At 45.2% G+C, this 22,027-nt stretch overlaps 1 protein-coding gene and 1 long non-coding RNA gene across 3 annotated transcripts; both read left to right on the forward strand.

Moving 5' to 3' along the window:
* Positions 1 to 441: 441 nt before the first annotated feature.
* Positions 442 to 18,164, forward strand: CD83 (CD83 molecule). 2 transcript variants are annotated; one of them, XM_023624478.2, is made up of 5 exons: positions 442 to 612; positions 700 to 815; positions 12,994 to 13,225; positions 15,566 to 15,672; positions 17,014 to 18,164. In XM_023624478.2, the coding sequence occupies exons 1-5, from the start codon at positions 576 to 578 to the stop codon at positions 17,140 to 17,142; spliced, it is 621 nt and encodes a 206-aa protein (XP_023480246.1). In that variant the 5' UTR covers positions 442 to 575; the 3' UTR covers positions 17,143 to 18,164. The 2 variants fall into 2 exon arrangements, with proteins under 2 accessions (XP_023480246.1, XP_023480247.1); XM_023624479.2 differs by having other exon boundaries at positions 451 to 612; positions 17,017 to 18,164.
* Positions 10,630 to 11,658, forward strand: LOC138919360 (uncharacterized). Its single transcript, XR_011429517.1, has 2 exons — positions 10,630 to 10,715; positions 11,344 to 11,658. It is a non-coding gene; the product is annotated as an uncharacterized lncRNA (long non-coding RNA).
* Positions 18,165 to 22,027: the final 3,863 nt, after the last annotated feature.

Raw genomic sequence — 22,027 nt, forward strand, 5'->3', positions numbered from 1 at the left:
CTTTAATAGGAGAGGTTTTCCTAGGCTGAAGGAAGTTAGACTGATAACGCCAGAGGGCAGCGAGCCAACTATTCCAGACTGGCCCCGTTCCTTTGGAAGTCTAATGAGTTTTGATTATCACAGACTCTGGAGGAGAGTGAGGACCTGGGTTCACCAGTGACGTCACCACGGACAGGCTGGGCGACTGGGGAAGCGGCTCACCCTCTCTGAATCTGGTTTCGCCTCCATAAAAGGGGCCTAACAGCTTGGGCTGGCCCGGCTCCCGGCTTTGTTTCGGGGGCCAGCGGGACGCTGTCCCACATGCCAGCGCTGTTTGCAAAGCCTCCAGCGCGGGGCGTTCCGCGGGGATGGTTGTCGCCGCGGCCCGGCAGCCGCCGCAGCGCCGCTGGGGGCGGGGACGCGCAGGCGGGGGCGGGGACGGGGGCGCCCCGGCGGCGGCTGGCGGGGGGGCAGGGCCCGGCGCCCGCTTCCGCCGCCCGCGGGGAGTCCCCTGGGCCGGCGCCCGGGGAAGTCCCTGCGCGCGGGTACAAGAGGGCGGCGCGGCGGGAGCGCGCCACCGGCCCGCAGCCCCAGCCATGTCGCGCGGCCTCCAGCTCCTGCTCCTCAGCTGCGGTAGGGCCCCAGATCGCCTGTCGCCCCCCGCCTCCCCGCGGCGCCCCCTTTTCTCGCTCGCTCACGCCTCTCTCCCTTTCCTTGTAGCCTGCAGCCTGGCGCCCGCGGCACAGGAGGTGAAGGTGGCTTGTTCCGAGGATGTGGACTTGCCCTGCACTGCCCCCTGGGACCCGCAGGTCCCCTACACGGTCTCCTGGGCCAAGGTAAGCGCGGCGATGCCGGCGGGCTAGGGTTTGGTGGGCTCAGTCGGAGGCAGTGGGAACCACTTCCCTGAGGCTGGCGACCCTCTGTGGCCGGGAGTCGGCGCGTCTCGCGCTGCCGAACTTGAGGTACCCAGGCTGCCGACTTGCCTCCCCCACCCCACCCAGCCCCATCCGCCTCCAGGTACAAGGCAGACTTAGATTTTGTTCCCGAGCCCCTTCATCCTCTTCTTGCCCCTAGAGATGGTCTGAGATGAACGATCCAAAATAAGACGGTTTGGGAGAACAGAGAATCTCTTATTTGGATTAATTCTGGAGGCCACCTGTGCTTGTGGCCAGCAGGCCGGGAAGAAAGCAGCTAGTGTAGATTTGGACATTGGACAAGAGGGATGTCCCTGGATTTCTGGCTTCTGGTGTTTTGTGACTGTGATCCCCATAAATTTGGGGAGGGGGGAGCGGGCAATCTGAGCGGAAGGACTAAGAGAAGTGATTTAGGCTTGTTTCTTGAGTGGTAGTTATCTGTCGGTCATCCTCTTTCTGGGATACCCCGGCCCCCTCCCTGACCCCTTGCGGCTCCGCCCACTGGGCATGGTGAGAGGTCCAGCAAGAAAGGCGTCTGTGAGGCACGAGCCGTGTCCACGCGTGTGAGAACAAGCCGCGCGGTCCCTGCTGTAGGAGGATTGAGTCTCACTGGGGCTTTTTAAAGGATTCTTCTCAACTGCAGCATTTTCAGATTCCAAGATTGCGGTTCTGGTGGTGGTGCAAAACCAAGCAGCCACTGTGTGCTGTCACTTTGCCCACCTTCTTTAATCGGGTTACTGCCACAACAGCACCTCCAGTTTAAGCCAAATAAATATGATAACCCAGCCTTACTCTGCATCTCTCCCTGATTTGGCATCTTACCTTGGAGGAAACCTCTGTGCCTTTGTAGCTTTCCATAAAATGCTGGATTTTCTTCTGTCCACCGTAAGAGATGCTATAAGAACCTACACATGTATCCAGCGATTTAACAAGGCAGCAAAGGACAGTTACCTGTGTGTGCGTGTGTGTGTCTCCTCTCCTGACCACACTGTCAGTTCCCCCAGCACTGCTTTTGTGTATTCTGCACAGCACCAGCTGTTTGCCCTGTTAATTGCGAAGCTGCTCAGTGACTTCAGGCTGGCGCTTCGTGAGTTACAGTGGAAATGGTGCTGCTGCCTCCAGGCACTGGATTGTGTGTGGAAGTAGGTTTGCTATCCTGCTACTTCATTTCCACCTTATTCACTGTGGGATCAGAGAACACAATTCCAAACTTGTTCTCGTCTTAAAAGCAGTAGTGTTTAAACAAAAATATTGTCAAACCAGTATTATTTGAGTGCTCACCATCTGCGAAGCTCTGGGGTAAATATTTACATACATTAGTTGTTTCGATCCTTCCAATGGACTTAAGAGCTCAGTAGTATTGCTGTTCCTACTTTACAGATGAGAAAACAGGCTTAGGGGGTGAAATAAACTGCGCACGGTTACACAGCTGGCTAAGTGGTGGAGTTGGGATTTGAAGCAACAATCTGATTCCACAGCCTGAGTTCTTAGACGTGTGTCTTGATAGTTCTGTTTTCTACCTTGATGACTTATGGTAAAGAAAACGAAAATGTCCCTGGGCTAGCTAGGCAGGGACTGAGTTATCATAAAGGAGGGGGAAACATGAAACCACCATCCCTTCCAGAGAGTAATTAAAAAAAGAAAACAATATTAAAATCCCTAGGGGAGTAATTAAAAAGTACTCATGAAACAAGTAGATGAAATTTCAGACTGTAAAGTTCAAAGGGTTGTCAAGTTACATCTTGTACAAGGTCATTTGGAATGATGCAGTAAACCATAGCAATTAACCTTTGGCTTCTGCTTGGATGTCAACTGATGATGTAACTCTATAATGTATATGCTTGTTTATTGAACACAGTTCTTGCATGATTTACTCTGAAGGTCTTTCAAAACTCTGTTAAAAAAAAAAAAACCACAGCAGTCTCTTGGCATTCTCTTTTTTCTGTTGGTCCATGGAATAGGGTCATTGAAAAATCATGTCATTGTTATTTTTTTAAGAAGTAAACTGTGATTGAATAGTGGTGAGTAGAGAGCTATGCTAGGCCAAGAAACTAATCAGATACCTTGAAAGGGGTATGTACTGTTCCTCCAAGTACTTCTTAACAGGTCCTAGCGTATTCTGTACATATTTGTTACTTCCAACCCAGTAATTATACTTTTGCATCGATTGTGCTTGTACAGCAAAAATGGGTAGAGTGTTCTGGAAATAAGGCCAGTGGTGAAAAATACTGAAATGCTTGGTTTTACAGAAGATTAAGCATCTCGTCACTCTCCCCACAACTTTCTTGTAGAATGTTGCAGTGAAGTGGAGAATTTAAACCTGGTCACCATGGCCAGCCTAGATCATGTCACCTCGTTGCATCATTGTTAGTGTGGTTTGTAAAACTTCTTTGCACAGTTGTGGGTTGCGTGCTGGACAAGTCAAGCAGAGAGTCCGTTGGAGTTTTGGTTTTCACCATCTGCCAGATTGAAACACGTTCTTGCAGGCTTTCTACATTGCACAATTATGGTTATAATGACTCACAATTTAAAATTCCATTTACCACTCAGTTCTCCGGCACCATAGAGCATCCTGCCACTGTCCACTTGGCACTGATTACTTGTGCTTAACAAGAGGATCCATGTAAACCATGTGTTTCTTATCATGTGCCTTTTACAAGACTCGAAGCAGACGGTGTCCAATTAGTGTTTATAACATTAGGGTGAGTTGGAAAAGAATAGTGTCCATTTTATTCTGTCTGTTTCAAAGGTACAGTGAGAGGGCTCCAGAGGGGGCATAAAATAGACATACACAGGGCGTCAAATGTGGAGCCAAGAGTGGACAGAGATGGCCCAATTCCTGTTAACCCAACTCTTCTTTCCTGTGGGCTGATGTCCTCCTAACTGGGAGCCAACGAGTCCTCTTCTCATCTCTTCTGATGTTGTACCTTTTAAAGCAGAGTGAATGATGGAGAAGAAATGGAACAGTTGAGAGTGTATATCCATTAAATTTAGCTTTTAAGGTTGTGAATGGATTGTGGTTGTTTAGGGAGGTATTTTAAGAAAATATGCAAATAGACTTTGATCTGGCACTCTTCTCCATTGGCTGTGACCTTGGGTTAGCTTCTAGGCTGAGAGGGCACAGTCCCGTGTATGCCAGGAGTGAGAACATCCATTAAAGGGCTACATTGTGCTTCAGCTGAGCATCAGTGGGTTCTCACTGTCTTTAATGAAGCCGTACTATCTTTGGTGGGAGAGATTTTGCTGGATGGAGGGTTTGGGCATGGTTGATGTTTGAAACTAATGGTAATGAGTGGTAATTTATCAAAGAAATATAGTACCATCTTGTATCATGCTAGGAGCCCTGATAACCTTGTTGATGTATAACGAAAGAGGATATATAGTATCATCTCATGGTGACTGCGGGGGTCGGGGCAGAGATGCGTCACGAGACAAGTGCCCTTTTTAGCTGACTTCCAAAGGAAGGGAGAAAGGAGAAGTAAGACTATGATTTCAGAGAATAGAGCAGACTTGCAGTTTTTAATATTTAGAAGAACCCCAGCTGTGGTTGAGCACGGCCTGTCCCATGGACCAAGGGAACTGTTGGAGAGCAGGGTAATGGCTTGCATGAGATTACTTCAGAAGCTCAAAGATAGTCAGCACGCAGATATTGCTTGTCTTTGATTCCTTATGAAGCTGTCTTGGATGTATGTTGCTAATCTCCTATTCAGCAGGATTATATTTTCAGTCTGTAACATCTTGTGTACTAATGAGTCACAAAGCAAGGGGGTGCTAAGGAGAGCAGAGTGCCTTAGGAGGGGCTAGCATTGATGAATGGGCTGGGCAGATGTCATCTGTACAGCTGCAAACCCTGACGGACCCTTGCAGGAGCCAGTGTGCCACTCACTGCACTTCCTTGATTCTAGAATGCCATTCCTTGTAAGATAGATTTAAGAACATGCTTTTGGGAGAAAAGGGAAACATTTATACATTAAATATAGAAGCGCTGAACATTGAAATGTGAAAGCAACGTATGTGTTAGCATCAAAGAAAAATCATAATGTCCCCATTGGCACGTATACTACTTGACCTGGTTGAATAACTTTTAGGTCAAACTATGAAAGACCTAAAGTTGGTTTTCAGATGTCTCTCATAGTTATACTTTTATTGTTTAGTAAATATTTCTAAGTCCCAAATGTGTGCCCAGTCCTGGGCCTGACATTGGCTATCCCAAGGTCAACATGGAACTTTTGCCAGAGGCCCATCTTGAGGAAAGGCTTGGACCCAGGAATCCACAGGCATTTTGGGGAACCAGTAGATAATAGTGACCTAGAAGGGAGAATTATACAGCAGAGGGCTGAGAGATAATGTTGAAAAGTAGACTGGGAACAGATTGTGAAGAGCCTTGAATGTAAATTATAAGGGCTGGAAATTTCTCCTTTTGGCAGCAAGGAGCCATTGAAAGTTTTTAAGCAGAGAGGATGACATAATGAAAAATATGTCAAAAGAAAAACAAATTTCTTGTGTGAGGGACAGAATATGATTTATCCTAGAAAATGAGTCTCAGAGAGAGGCTTCATTCTTTCACAACGGGGAAACTTCCATCGGGTTCACTCAGTAAGACTTGAACGCATTCGTGGAATTTACTTTTCCTTCTGTGTTGGTCACCAGTCCTGTCCATGTGGCTCTGAGGAAGAGTGGGCAAGGCAGAATGTGGCTGCCTCAGAGTCGGGCATAGAAGTTTCAGCCAGATGAGAATGGTGGATCCCTGAGATTTTTGGGGCAATGATGAGACAGAGCAAAGTTGCTAAAATCTGTCAGCTTGGAAGAGGGTAGGGAGGAAGTTAAATAGAAAAAAAGACCAAACACTTGTTTTCCATGAATAAAAGGGGGAACCTGGATCATATGAGGCCTGGACTATTTTATGTCACAATGCAAAGAAGAGGAAGTTAGGAGAAGGTCTCAGTGACGCGAGGGAAGGTTTGGTGTAGGGCAGGACTGAAAAAAGATTCATTGCCTAAAAAAGGGTTCCTTCTTCTAAAACTGTTTCCAAGATCCTTTTCTGGCTACTTCTGTGATAGGTCCAAATTTTCTACCAACAGTCCTTAACTCAAACCAGAACTAGACCGAAGTACTTCCCTGAGATTTCTTTATCCCCATAAGAGTACGTTTGATTTTTGTTTTTACACTGGGGTATATTTGGGTAAAACCCTGTCTGTAGTAGTACTGGTGTGCTTAACAGCTCAAGACTTTTTTATATTGCTTGATATTTTCCTGGAGCATCAACTAGACTACTATGTATTCTTGTCCCAGTTCTCCAAGAAAGGATAGATCCCAGAAGAGCTGGTAGTTGTCTAGGATTATGGGTTCAGAGGGGGAAGACCTATAGGAAAAGAAGGGTGCTAGTTGCCCTAAACAATTCATGTTCGCCTTGGACCAGTTTCCAGTTCTGGAGAGCCAAGGTTCTGAGTCAGATGAGGCCCGGGTGTCTCATTGTCTGAAAAGTGGGAGGCCTGTGAGTCTCAGGGACAAAGCAGGACTGGCCTGGAGGTTTGAGCCGAGTGGAGTTAGCCCCCTGTGTGCCACATTTATTTATGGGGTGGTGCAAGGTGTCCCTATCAGTGAGGAATCTTCCAATTTTGAAAGATTGTAATCCAGTCAAAACTGGCTTAAAGAAAAAGGAATATATTGGCTTATATGATTGAACTGGAAAAAAAAGTAAAAATCAAAATACAGTTCCTTCTTCAGTTATGGCTGGTATTGTGGGTTGAATTGTGTCCCACAAAAAGATGTGTCTCAGTCCTAATCCCTGCTATTTGTGAATGTGACCTTAGTTGGAAACAGGGTCTTTGCAGATGTAATCAAGTTAAAGTGAGGTCACACTTGGTTAAGGTTGTTCCTAATCCAATGACTGATGTCCTTAGAAGAAGAGAAAACAGAGACACTGACATAGGCACACAGGGAGAACACCATGTGAAGATGGAGGCAGAGATCGGAGTGATGTGTCTACAAGCCCAGGAATGCCCAGGATTTCCAGCAACACCAGAAGCTGGGAGCGAGGCGTGAAACAGATTCTGCCCTAGAGTCTTCAGGGAGAGCTGGCCCTGCCAATTCCTTGATTTTGGACGTTTGGCTTCCAGAACTGTGGGAGAATAAGTTTTTCTTGTTTTAAGCCACTCAGTTTGTGGTACTTTGTTATGGCAGCTTTAGGAAATGAATGCAGCTCAATTTAGAGGTTCAGGAATATCCTCAGGGCTTGATGTCTTTCTGTCTCTGACCTCTTCCTTCCTTCATTTTGGTTTACCAGCTTCCACATGGCAGTGAGATAGTAGCTGCTAACTGTAGACATCTATATCCTCCGAGGATCAAGTGCAAATGGAAAGATTGTGCCTCTCTTCTAACATCTCAACAAATATCTGATTATAATTAAGTGCCTTGATTGGGTCATGTGTCCAACAAAGGCTGTCTCTCTGGTCACGATGGCAGGCCTGAGTTAAGTGTGTCTCCTCTAGAACCAGATGTAGTGCCCCTGAAGGACGTGAACTCAGAACTCAGAACAGTGCCCCTTCCAGGTCCAGCAGGACCCGCAAGATGCTGATGGAAGGAGGATGGTTGGCATGAGCAACGAGTGGTCTAATTTTGCCTTCAAATCCCAGTTCGAAAGTTTTTTGTCATGTTATGATGGTGCTTTAGAAAATTCAGAGTGTTGTGGATATTTTGGAGAGCTTCTGGGTAGAAAGATAATTTCTGTGTAGAGCAGAGATTGGGACTTCTAGAACAACATTGCCAGACAGGAGGCTGGAAGTATCAGCAGTAAGAAGTGACTGAATGGGTGGATGGAGGGGAAAGCTGTCAGATATAACAGCAATTTCTGTTACCACTATTACCAGTTATAAGGCACTACTATGTGTTTTCTCATTTGATTCTGAAAATAACCCTCGAGGTGGTAAGGTAGTTACAGATGAGAAAATGAGACTCAGAGCTGAAGTGATTTACTGCGGATGACCCGGCTAACCGATGGAGAAGCTAGGACTTGACTTCGGGTCTTTGATCCCAAAGCCAGTGCCCTTGTAACTTCCTCATTGTTCCTGAAATTCACTCCTTCCTCCAGCAAATACTTTTTGAGCGTTTGCTATGTGCAGGGAACTATTCAGAATGCTGAATGAAATGGCTGTGAAAATAAGAGAGAGGACGCTATGCTATACTATCCACCTACATCATCATCGGTATCTTCACTCCAACTTTGTGAGATGTAATTACGCCCTGATCTCAGGGGAGCAAACCCAGCCTGAGAGCTGTTTAGTCAGTTGGCCAAGAACAGAACTAGCCGTGGTCGGGCGGGGGTTTGGTTCCAGGTCTGCCCAGCTCCAAAGCCTGTGCTCTTAATTACGTTGCCTCTGCCATGCTCATAACTCTGTTAACAGCCATAAATCCAGCTCTGTCTGTTAGACCCAGTAAATTTCAAAGTGGAAAATCATTTTTCCAATAAAACTACACTTAGAAAAAAACGATGTTAACGCTCATACATTCTACCCTCATTATGACATCAGCCTCCGAGCCAAACTGTTTTGCACGTTATAAAGAGCTGTTTTTATGATGAATGGGGATTATATTGGCACTTTAATTGAGTTAGAAACCAAGGTATGTGAATGTTAGTGCACGAGAAATGCAATAAAAAAAAGCTGTTCAATGTGATTGGAATATATCAGATTAATTTAATACCACTTTTAACTACTTACAGTCCATACTTTTAAATATGTTCAATCAATTCTTGGATTAAATATTTATATGCATATGTATGTGCACACATTTTGCCCCTCAAAAAAAAAATCTTTTTCTTACAGTTAGTTTCCTATCACATTCTTAGCAGATCTCATGTATGAAAAATTTGGATTTCAAGTTTGTGATCAAAATTCTTTCTTTGTCATAGGAATGCAACTATTATCCTCTTATATTCAAGTATGGTAATCTAGGAAGTTAGCACATATTTGGATAAAATTATGTAAACTTTTGAAAAGTCACTTTCCACAGTAGGGTTTTTGACTGAAACACCGGTTCAGTTTCAGCCATATTTAATTATTTATTTGATTTCTTTCATTCTAGTTCAAATCTGTCCATCGTTTAAAAAAAAAAAACTCAATTCACAAGCCCTTAAAATTAGTACGTAGGGGCCAGCAGTTAAGTTTTCATGTTCTGCTTTGGCGGCCCAGGGTTTGCTGGTTCGGATCCCACGTGTGGACCTACGCACCACTTGGCAAGCCATGCTGTGGTAGGCGTCCCACATATAAAGTAGAGGAAGATGGGCATGGATTTTAGCTCAGGGCCAGTCTTCCTCAGCAAACATAAGAGGAGGATTGGTGGCAGATGTTAGCTCAGAGCTAATCTTCCACAAAAAAAAAAGGAAAAAAAATTAGTACTTGTATTTGCTTGATTTAATATTCAACAAATTAAAGAGAGTTTATTTTAATTTAGGGCTGTGTTTACCTTAAGACCAAATCTTCATTTTAGAGAAAGAAAGTGGTATTTAAATTATTTAGTTAGATTGGAGGCCTTGAGACAAGTCAAAATCTGTAGGCTTTCAGAAAATGAGATGTCCTATAACTTGCCCTTTTCTAATTCAATCAAAAAAATAGAATTGTCAGCCTAAGAGTTAATGCATAGAGTGTGGATTTTTTAAAACATAATTGGGACAAGTGTTTTGAGGAATTAATTTGCCCAAATCGTGTTGTGGTTTAGCACACTATGATATTAGCGTTGTAAAGCGTGTATTGAATAGTTTCCATCATTTAGGCTTGGCTGTGAATGAATCCGAGGGTTCCTTTTGTTATAAATTACTATTTCCTAAAATGCTTTTGCAGAGAGGCAATGAAACACTTTTAGATTTGGAATGTTTAAAGAGCTGTTCGTGCCAGTGGTTGATTTTGAGCCAGCTCAAATGTTTATAAGAATTCATAAAACAAAGCGAAGTTGAGGATGGCCCGTTTGCTGTTACCTCATTTTCCTCCCACTGAACTTCTCCCTTGCTTCTTGGACGATGCTGCTGCAGCCACCGCTGCCTCACCTGATCCTGCAGTGTGATGGCTGCTTGGCCACAGAGCTGAAGATAAGGATTTGAACTTTTGCATAAAAAGTCTCTTAGTACCGCTAGAGCCCCACTCCGGTCTTGAGTCTTGAGCAGCATTAACATAAGAATGACAACTGTTTTTTCAGATGTAGGTAAATCCCACATTCCCCAGTTGGAGTCACGTGAGAAGGGATATCTTAAAATAGCAAAAAGAAGGGGGAATAGCCATTGTATATGCTTACAGCTTGAGGCAAGAGGGAGGGTTATGAAATATTTCCAGGTGCATAGTGTGAATGTACAGAAGGTTCCTTTGGCTATGGTTGGTCACCAGGCAGGGAGAGCTGTGCATTGCTGTGGCAAGAGTTCCTGGCTTGAGCCAGTAGTTTTCTTAGTTCTCTAGGTCTTTCAGGAAGACTCGGGAAGGGGCCATTGGAAGATGACCCCATGAGAATTGAGATATTTTGCCGTGATACCATTGATGGCTATGGCCGTTCAGTAAATCCAGATTCTGCAGCTTCCTCTTCCCTCCTTCTTTCCATCCTAATGATCTCACTCTGCCTGTGTTGGGCCGTTTGAAAATAACTCGAGGCCCGCTGGAGGTTTTGCCAGAGAACCATGAAAATCTGACCATCACATTAACTACCTTTCATTGTCGTTACTGCCGATTTTTAAAAGGAATTCTCTTCTGCAAATAGGCAGAAGGCCGCTGCCCGCCAGTTCTGAGCATCAGCACACATGTGCTTCAGCAGTTCCCAGCATGATAATGGGAGCATCTTTGGGTAAATAAGCATGAGAGTTTATATTTCCACCAGCTCCAGAAGGGGTCGGAGTTTTGATCTTGACTTTCAGCTGGGCCTTTCTGAGTTGAGGAGGAGGGGGTCATTGGATGGGAGAGGAGGCCCTCAAGGAGAAGACCAGAGGAAGGTAGTCTCCACATGGTTGTTGCCGCCCAGTTTCCATCTTTTCAGTTGCAGGGGTTTCTATCAGAACAGAGTTCCGGTGAAATCTATTAGAAAGAAATCTGAGTTGAACTCATTTGGAGGTTAATTTAGAAAAGAGAAGCAGGATGAGACATCATCGCAGAGACTGCCGAGACTAGGCTGAGTTAATTAGTTCACATTGGTCTTGGCGGGGGTGGTGTGGGGGACTTGGAACAGATTGACCCCGGACCGTCCTGGGCGCCGGGCCCATCAAAAGCTGGTAGGGGGGGCGCACCTCTGCCAGGCAGCGGACGGGAGAGGTGTGAGCACATGATAAGGCTGCAGTTGTGGTTTAATTAGGCTTGAAAAGAGAAAAATTGGGCTAAATTAGATGTGTTCTAGAAGCAGTTGGATGCTTTTAATTTTCTCTAAGGTTCCTTGCCCACACCTCCTTTTTTTTGTTTGTTTTTTGGCTTTATTTTTGAAGATCTGAAGGCCTCAGTCGGTAGATCCTTGATTATTTAGGAAGGAATCTTTCAACACAAGAAGAACCGTCAAGAAATAGGATCTATGTTCATAGACTCAGCCTGAGAAAAAGCCATTCGTCTCGGTGCCGCGCTTGGAGCAGATAGAGCCGGGCTTCTTGCAGGAGCGATAAATCTGCCACCAGATGTCTCTGTAGCCCACTCCACAGGAATGTTAGCAAGAGCCCAAGGCTGTGGAAGCTGGAACCTGAGCTTTCTGTGGACCTCATGGTGCATTCCCTAACTTAATAAATTAAGCAGAAACCATTGAGTCTGTGCGTGTGTGTGCGCATGTGTGTATTTTCTTTCCTGAGCTGTCTCTGCCTGATAGGGTGTTCCCTTAGCGCTTTGGTAATTTATTTCCCTGCCCTGATTCCCTTTGAAATGCAGGCGAGGAGTAGTAGTAGTGTGCTTTCAGAAAAAGAGATTAAACATTGGCAGGTGCAGCAGACAGTGGCAGTGAAGCCTGGTAATCGTGTCTCTTTCCCTAAGCTGGCTCTCTGGTGCTGTTATGATGCCAGGGACAGGTAGGGCAGGCCACTGAATCCTGGGCTCCCTGCGGGGTCTCCAGCCACCCAGCAAAGGGCCGCCCATGACCGCTAAAAACAGTGATTCGCCTTACTGTTTGTGTAAATCAGTTTTAGAAGCTTTACAGCATTTCAATGGAGAACCAATGGGCAAGTTAATTAGGGAAATTAAAAACATGTCCGGGAAAGAGAGAATTGATGGTGAGCGTGGTATATGCTTAATCTTTGAAGCAGGAGATGATGAAAACAGCCCACCAATTTCATCACAAGGTAGTTCAGGGAAAGAAAACCAGCCAGATGAGTTGTTTGGTTAATTGTGGCACTTACCCGAGTCAGGCTGGTCTGTCCTGGGTGCGATGATGTAAGCTGTTACTGCCCTTCCTCGTGTTTCTTGCTATGACTACCTAGTGATCTGACACATAAAGTCTCCACATGGCACGCTTCTCCGCTGTCTTCCCACCTGAGCAAAGGGAGTGAGTGTGGTGCATCCTGTGACGTCATGGATGACCACACACATACGCAGACTTTGAGGAACAAGGTGACCACCCACAGGAGGCATGCGTCGTCCGCATCTCTGGGTTTTTGTCGAGCTGTCTGGCAATAATCTTAACAGAGCCTAACGTTTTATTTGGAACGTTTCCAAATAAAAGACTGGGATGCGAAAATAAGAATCGGTCAATGGGTGAGTTGATAGCTGAAGAAAAGAAGAGAACATGTAATATAAAACAACCAGCAAAGAAATATGATTCAACGTGATTCACACACTTCATCACATAATCGTCGGCAACACATCCCTATTGTCAGTGGCAACACTCTTTCGTTTATATAGGGTGGAAGTTGGGATACAAAGCATCATAAAATGCAGTCCTGATCTTATTCAAAAAATGGTGCAGCTTTTAAGAATTTTCAGAGTCTCTCCTCCTCCTGCAAAGGTCTCACATACACACAATATCCTGTTTTTAAAAAAATCAGTTGAGGATAGATTTTGTGAAAACAAGAGGGAGAACCTTGGTGTGGAGACCCGGTGCTGGCAGGTTCTGTCAGTAGAGCAGGATGTGATGCTGTGATATGATTCTCTTTTGACAGCTTACAGCGGGCGGTGAAGAGAGGCTGGAGCTACCCCGGGAAGACCTGCGCCTCGGTGGGCAGCGCTATCAGCAGAAGGAGCAGACGGGCTCTGTGGAGGCTCCCAGTGAAAGGCTGTATTCCCTGAAGATCAGAAACACTACCAGCTGCAGCTCGGGCACATACAGGTGCACTCTGGAGGACCCGGAAGGGCAGAGAAACCTGAGTGGCACCGTGATCTTGAAGGTGACAGGTGAGGTTATCTGCTGCACCTGCCTCCTTCTTGCAAAATGCATGTGCGCTTTCTGTAGGTCCTACAATCATCCTCTCAGTCAAACTCTAACTCAGAAGCTTTGGATCACCTCTGTGGCTAAAAGCTAAATTCTACTGCAAGAATGTCATCACTTTCTCTGTCTTTTTTTTTTTTTTTTTTTTAAATAAGGACAGATCTTACCCCAGCCTAACTGGAGTGGATGTCAGATGTAGCCAAACAACTAATATGGCTGTTGTTTTTACATATAAGCATCCTTTGAAGCAAATAGGAAGTATCAAAGCCTAATTTTTGGAAGATGGAGAAACTGTTGTCCTGAATACATCAGATAACTGGATAGTATTGTACTCTCTGCTCATTTTAGTTTTCTAACCCAGCCTAAGGGAGCTGCTTCATGTCTCCACCTTTTTAACATGGGAATGGCATTTCCCTCCCACTTTATAGTGCTTGAAATTCCCAATACCTCAATTCAGGCCAAAGAAAAATACAAAGAGTACAGCAAGAAAATAGTGTTCCAATGTCAGAACACACTTTTTTGCTCCATGTAGTAATACCAAGAATCGAGCATCAAGGCAAGGATCATCTCCCTGGATCTTTTTTTTCATAACTTTTCTTTATGTAGCTTGAAACATACCTTGCAATTGACTTCTGCCAACTCTTATTAGTGGCTGAGGCTTGAAATGACACACATGCTGTTGTCAGAGTCCCTGATTTTGTACAATAGCTGCTTTCTCCTCCTATCAGGTGTCTGAAAGGAGTCTGACTCAAGATAATATCCTTATACTCGCAGGAACACAATCGCTGTGTAGGTGCCAGTGTTTGGGTTTCGGTCTCTGTTATACACACATGCACGCACACACGTGCACACACCACTTAGACCTTCTCAGTCTCTGGCCCTTTACACTGTTTTGCTCGCCTTCACAGCACTTACTACACCTGACATGATACACTCTCTGGTTTGTTCTCTGCTGTCTCCTGGCACACAGTAGGCCCTCAGTGACTATTATTCACGCAAATGAGAAATGAGAGCAACCCAGCAGGGAAGAGCAGAGAAGGGAGGTGGTTCCTGCGGGGAGCGGAGAGGAACAGAGAGCAGCTGATTTTCTTTTCTTTCCTCTTCAAAGGCAATATTGCCTCCAAATCAGATACTCAGACTCTCACGTCACTTATCCGGTTCAAATATTGGCTCTGCTGCTCATTAGCAGGTGACCTTGGGCTAATCACTGACTGACTCTAAGCTTCAGTTCTCTCGTCTCTGAAATGGGGGTAATAATATCTACAATGGGGCTGGTTGTGAAGGTTAAAGGAGATGTTGCAGTAACATGCTCGGTACAGTGCCCAAGACTGAGCACTCAATGACTATTAGGAAACATTAGGACGATGGCTCCTCCCCTTCTTTTCTTGAGTCACAGACTCCTGTGAAATCTGTCCCTAGACTATTGCATGAAAGTTTGAATCCAGGCTCAGGGTCGACAGCTCTCTGGAGGTCCATCCATGGCCCCAGGGGAGAAACCCCCTTTGATCATGTGTAATCCATCTGCTCCTGCCTGGGCCTTTACGCAGACTCAGTTCACAACCTTGCTACCCCAGAGAGCACGCTAGGTGTCGTGCTTGAGTGGGGAGAGGCCATCCCCGCCATGTCCCTCACCCCTCCTGCCCTTGCCCTCCCTGGGGGCTGCAGCCACAGCCTTTAAAGCTCCTTAGGGAGCAGCTCTGAGGCCTGCCTTTGCTGCCAGCCTTGGTGGAGGAGCTTCAACAGTTTTTCAAAAATATGTCGACTTCTTCCGTAACAGCAGGGCAGCTCTCCTGCCCTGTTCACAGTCCCACAATCCTCCTGAGGTGGATTCTACACAACATTCTGTGCCACACTGATGAAGTTAGATAGTGTACAGATTAGCAAATGATGGTTCCTGTGGGGAAGTCAAAGTAAAAGCCAGAAAATGCCCAACATCTGAAATGGACGCAGATGGGCAGCAGGATTAGTTTGGACCAGACTCTTGGCTGTGCCACCTGCCTGAGTCCCTCAGCCTTGGAGCTGTGACAACTTCATCTATAAAATGGGGATCCTCAGACCTGACTCCGAAGGTTCAGTGAGATGCTACGTGTCGATCCCAGTGCACACAGCCGGGCACAGAGTGAGCCTGAGCGCTAGCTGCTGCCACCGCGTAACTGCTGTCATTACCGTGGTTCTTCCCGACAGCACAGAGGGAGGGTAGGAATGAGAGACAAGTAGGACTTAAAAAGGCAGGAGCAAAGCGTTCTTAGCTTTTTATTGTGGTAGAAAACTTAAATGGTTTCATATTTTACTTTTTTTTTTTTAAGGATGCCCTAAGGAACCCAAAGGAGAGACTTTTAAGAAATACAGAGCTGAGATTGTACTGCTGTTGGTTCTGGTCGTTTTCTACTTAACACTCATCATTTTCACTTGTGTAAGTATCTTTTTAAAACATCTATTATTATTAAAAGATCACCAGAGGCCCCACTCCTAATATGTTTTGTAGATAGCGTGAATCGTTTAATAATGGTGAGAGAGACTGTTCTCTGAACCCTGCCCCTGTGGGGGCCCCCCGCACTGTGAGAATCACCACAGGAGGCTCCCGGCTCGTTTTTCATCTAGTGGTTCTGCTCAGAGCACTGTGAAGAGAGAACGAAGTACGACTTGTGAAGGGAGTTTGAGATGCCAAAAGGATCCTGCTAGAGCACCAGGGGGCCTTGTAGTTACAGGGGTAGAAAGTGCAACCCTGACCGGCCACCAGTGGGGGCAGAGGCACCGTTCTTCCTGTAGGCAAGAGAGCAAGCCCAGCCGCCCTGCTGACAGGCCAGTCTCCTTTGCTTGCCCGTGGCCTGTTTTCTCTTAGAGGTTCTCCCCTTATATTTTTGGTACCTCCACCTACTTCTTAAGAATTAGCCCTGAGAAGCCAGAGCAGTGGGGTACACAGGGAGTGTCCTGGGGTGAAGGATGGCTGGGCAGTGCTTAGGTGTCCTTGACATGCCCTTGAGCTCTTAGTAGCAGGCTCCAGCTTAAAGCCCCTGAGCCTCTTTGTGTATGGCTTCTCACCTGGGTTGATGGTGGTCATGGGGGAGCAGGGCCCGCAGGGGGTCTGACCCACTAGGACGTGGTCTGTCCCATGCCTCTCAATACCATCAGGAAGGGCTGGCCATGTAGGGACCAGGACACATCTCACCCAGGAGCTGTCTCACACTGGTTCTTGTCATCCCTGGACCCCTCTATTCACTTAGTTGCCTCTCTGGCTGAGCACTTATCTCCCTGGTGGTTCTTTCAGATATCAGTCAATCAAAAGACTCCAGTGAGCACCTTTGTTTACAAGTCATCATGCCAGGCACTGTGGGGCATATAAAAAGGTGTAAGACATAGTTCCTGCCCTCCAGGAACTTACAGTTTGGTCATTAGAGTTATTTGTACATAAGAAGATAATTAGAATTCCTGAGCAGTAAATTTAAAAAATGAGTGACTTTGCTTTCTTGTTGGCAAATGCCTGTCTCTCTGGGCACTGATTTTCCATACAGATAACTAACAGTAGGGGCTTGAAATGGCTCCTGTCTGTAATCAGTGCATCTCCTGGTCAAAGCTTGGAGATACCAGTGAAGTAGTACAAGCCCACTGTGGAGGGAGTGAGGTAGCCAGTATAACGAGGGCTTCAAGAATGAGCCATGTCTTGGTGAATGAACTTTAACTTGAGGTGTCAACTGATGAAGTTTTTCAATTAATCGCTTTTCAACTTACCTCTTTATTTGATTTTCTTTCTCAGAAGTTTGCACGACAACAGAGTATTTTTCCAGATTTTTCTAAACTTGGCATGGAACGAGCTTTTCTCCCAGTCACCTCTCCGAATAAGCACATGGAGCCAGTGACTCTTCCCAAGACGGAACTGGTGTGAGCAGGATTGCTGTGGGTTGTTTTCTCTAAAGTCAAAGGCTCCGTGGTGTGTGTGTGTGTCACACTGGACAAGAGAAGAATGAGCTGCACACCGAAGATGACATCCTTCCTGTGAAGTCCTTCACGGAAACATCTGAAAGTGGATCCCAGCCCACTTCTGGGGAGCAGGATCTTGAGAACCATTACATGACCTCATAGCGTGGGGACTACGGGCAGGGTGCCCTCTAGAGCTGGATGTCCGCGGCTGCTTCTTACCATTTTATTCAGCTATCTGGTCAACCTCTTGGAAACTTTTTCAGTCATATGAAAGCTATGGGGAGATGCAGTTGGAAAAGGATCTGGGGAAATATGAATGCCCAGAGCTGGCCCTGTGACAGACTCTTGAGGACAGCTTTCCTCTTCCACATCTGGGAAACATCTCTTTGAGTTTGCTGTGTTTTCTTGCACTAGCCCAGATGTTTTATGTCTGGGAGAAATTGACAGGCCAAGCTGTGAGACAGTGGGAAATATTTAGCAAATAATTTCCTGGTGTGAAGGCCCTGCTATTACTAAGGAGTATTATGTGTACATAGAAATAACAGGTCGATGAACTGTTCCCCAAGAGGGCCTTTTCATCTGGGAAAGACATCCATAAAGAAGCAATAAAGAAGAGTGCCACATTTATTTTTATATCTATATATACTTGTCACAGAAGGATTTGTGTTTTTTCTCCTTTTGAAATCTATGTCTACAGTTAGCTATTATTGCTAACTGACAAGCAACCTGAATATGGCGAGTGAGAAGAAGTTGGAGAAGGTGACAACAGGACAGAGAGTTATTTAGTGACCTGATGGAAATGCTGGACCAGTCATGCAATCTGGTTGCTAGCCACCGTTGTCCCACTACCTAGCTGTGTGATATTGGGCAAGATCCTTATGGTTTCTACATTCTCAGTTGTAAACCAAAAGTTTGTTGCATGAGTTGATTGAAATAATGTATGTGAAAAGTCTTTGAAAAAGTATAAAGCACTATACACATTCTAAACTCCATTGGGTCACTATCTTTATTACTACAGTAGCCTGGGCATGCGAGAATGCCTTTCGTTTTTTCATGTTTTCAGCCGTTCTGGACAAAGAAGGCTATGAAGACGATTTTCCCACAGTCTTTGGGATGAATTCCTTTGGGGAAGTGAGGAGGCCACTTCAGTGGTCTGTTCTTGAAGTGCCAGCCAAAAGTCCTTCAAGATATGGACACAGGAGCCGGTGGGCCATGGGGAGAAGGGAGTTCCCCCAAAATGTTACATTGACATTTTGGCAATTGTTGGGTTTCTCTTATCAAACTTGGCCCTTTCCATACTTATTTTCCAAAAAGAACGTGGCCTACACTAATATTAGTAAAAGGGATGCCGAGTTGATTGAGTGTTTTTGCTTCTTTGTCATGGATTTCGTGTTATTAAATGTATGCATGTGAATAGGGAGTGTTTTTCTTTTATATTTAAAACTACTCATAAGACTTTGGGATGAGTGCTAGGATGTCTATAAACTAGATTGAGAACCAGAACCTAAGATGAAATTCTAGAGAAGAAAGATTGGCTGATTCCTTCCCCTGAGAGGGAAGGCATTTATGGCAGGTAGACCTCTATGAAACAGCACTTTCTCCTTCCCAAAGATGCCCGTGAATCCATCCTCAAGTTGCCTTGCCACCAAGTAGTGCGGCATCAGCTTGACCACATGTGTGACCACAGGTGGGAGGGATGGAAAAGAAGGAGGGTTTCCACTTCAGAAGGATGTGTGAAGTCAGGGTCTCTGTACGTGGGATTCATGGGGTTTCACTCAAGATCCTTAGTGGGTTCGTTACCCCAAAGATGATAAGAACAGTTTAGTACAAGTGGTTATAATAGTTGCAGAAGCGTCATAGGTGAATCCACTTTGGAGAATGGCTCTTTGTAAAGATGAATGCCCATAAAATGTCTGTAAAAGCTATTGATTCCTTTTCAGTGAAATCAACCCCATGCTCAAATGCTTTACCAAAACTGCTGGGGAGACCAGTTGGCATGGAAACTAAGAGCTCAGAGAATTCTTACTCAGCCGAGTTTGAAGCTCATCCTACCCACCCTCATCACGTAGAAGTTCTACCACCTCGGCTGGGGACTTGCTTCTCTAAGCCTCAATTAGCAGATTTTTTTTAAAAAAAATTTATTTGTTTGTTCCTTCAAATTCTTTGGTGTTTTGCTTTTTTTTTTTGGCGAGGAAGATTTGCCCTGAGCTAACCTCTGTTGCCAGCCTTCCCCTTTTTGCTTGAGGAAGATTGTTGCTGAACTAACATTTGTGCCAATCTTCCTTATGTTTTTGTGTTAGATGCTGCCACAGCTTGGCTTGATGAACAGCATGTAGGTCTGTGCCTGGGATCTGAACCTGCCAAAATAGAGTACACGAACTTAACCATTATGCCATAGTATCTGCCTAATAGGTTTGTTGTGAGGATTGAACGAGATAATACATCTAAGAGCTTAGACCAGTGTCTGGCAAATAGTAAGCCCTAGAATAACATTAGAATCAGAAAGAAGAAAAAGGCAGCAGAGAAAGTAACAGTGACCATGAATCTTTGACAAAGCGGTTTTGTTAAAAGGAAGAATTGACTTGGTGGGGGAGGCATATTGCTTTCAGAGGATGGATATACAATGAAACTAAATGCTCCATGGCCATTAGAATGACAGTACCTGAGAAACGAGGGGCGAGGGCTGCCCTTCGTCAGTTTGGACCAACTTCAGCTAAAAACGTGATGGAAATTTGAGATCAGGTGGGACTCAACATTTCACACCTAGTCTTTGGTATAAGAGAAGTTGTGTGTGTGCGTGTGTGTGTGTGTGTGTGTGTTTGTGGGAGGGATGGGGGTGGGTAAGAGTGAGCAGGGCAGAACTTATCAAGGAGAGTGAACTGGTTTTCCACTGCCTTTACTGGGGCCCATCGTTATTTCAGAGGAAGGCAGAGGATTGTGGACCATATTTATTCTGTCTCCACTGCCAGGGAAAGCTTTGTTCTCAGGGCCCTCCTTTGTCTCTGCAATTAGATCTACAGTTATAATAATTTCACCTTGGGATGTCCCAAGACACAAATACAGACATGAATATCAGCTCCACTTCGTTCCAAAGGAAGGCCTGTGGTTTTTGTTTTCATAATAATTCTTAGCAGGTTTCATCACAGAAAGTACTAAGCTGCGCGCACTGGGCTCCGCAGAGCCCGATTATTTGCTGGGGCTGCAGAAGAGCTCTGACAGCAGCCTGTGGATGTAGGGAGAGTACGTGAGGCTCATGTGTTTGACCCCTACGGCTCAGTAAGAATTGGGAGTCTCAGGATGATTCAGTCTGGTTCCCAGCTCTTTCCTCATTGGCAACTTTATTGGGCTGCATTAACTGGAAAATTGTTTATTACTCCATCCTTCCTCTGTCAAAATAGCCAAAGGCCTGAAAATCTTAGGATAGGTGTTGTTTGCTTAATTCAATGGCAATTGTCCCTCATAGTTTTGCGACCGATTGTTTGCAGAGCCAGATTTGAGCTAATTGATTGGTAAGATACAATCAATCAGTTCTTTGATGGGAGTCTATTATTGCTATTTATTGTCTTCTCAAAACTAGATGTGTTTATTTTCTAATTTTCGCCATTAAATTGCATGGGAAGTTAAAATTGTACAACTGCCTTTTGGTAGTGTGTGTGTGTGTGTGTGTTGAATGGGTGAAATTGTACATAAGTACATTTGCTGAGCATTTACTCCGGACACAATACTCTTGTAGGTGCTCCATGTAGTACTCAAGAAAAGCAAGACACAATCCTTCCCTTCCAGGAGCTCACAGTCCAGTGGAGAGAGAAATGAGCTCAGAGCTGTAAGCACCAGTACTTGTTTTGCTTACCATTAGCAAGTAGACAAAGAATAGTGGGAACACAGGAAAAGGACCGTGGGAGGTTCTGAATTCATATGGGAGCACCTTAGACCACTTTAAAGAACTGATTCCACTTGGACTTGAAAGACAAGCAGGATTTTGAACAGTAATCGTGGGAGAGGGTGATGGGAAAGGCAAAGGCAGGGTCTCTGGAGCAAAAAAGTAGAGAGCACCCTTGAACAGAGAAATCTATGAGAGTTTTTGTAGGCGCAGGGTACCCACAGCCCAGGCCAAATAGGGAGGAGGCAATAATGGAAGATAGACACGTTCTTGTAGAGACTTTGTACGGTGGGGCAGTAACGAAGGATTCTGAGTCAGGGAGCCATATAATTAGATCCATTTCTAGGCCAATTACCAGGCAAACGAAGTGGAGGATGAAATGAAAGAGCTGCAGGAGATGGGAAGCAGGAAGACTTTAGGAGGCTGATGGAAGCCCAGAGAAGCGCAGCATCAATGGAAGAGCAAAGAAGGAATGGAAACAAACTCGTTCCCTTATGTTGTCCTTTCTATTTTCAGTCCTGGGTTTTCTTATGATCCTAGCGACTGCACATACGTTTTATTTTTTACTTAGGTCTCCTTTCCTTTTTAAAAAGAAAGGAATGGAAAGAAAGAGACTATCCCTTCCATCTTGACCCCTCTACATAACAGGCAGAACTTAGTCATCTTAGACCACAGAAGAGGTCCCTGTGTGTCATGATCGTCACGGTAGCTGACAGGACTCTGGTGCTGCTAGAGTTGTAGATGCTTCATGATTAAAGGTGGTTTTATCCATCTTCGCTCCCACTCCTGCCTCAACTTTCCTGTCCTAGCAGAACATTTCTGGTTTTTCCCTTACATAATTTGATATTATTTTCGATCAATGATTGGTTAATTTGAGAAGCATCAAGTGCATCATCAGAGCTTTTGAGGTTTATTTTCCCCTGTTCACAGTCACAGACCTAACATTTGCTTCTGTCATTGGTTCTGTACC

This window comes from Equus caballus, chromosome 20 (assembly GCF_041296265.1).
Source record: "Equus caballus isolate H_3958 breed thoroughbred chromosome 20, TB-T2T, whole genome shotgun sequence".
NCBI lineage: Eukaryota > Metazoa > Chordata > Mammalia > Perissodactyla > Equidae > Equus > Equus caballus.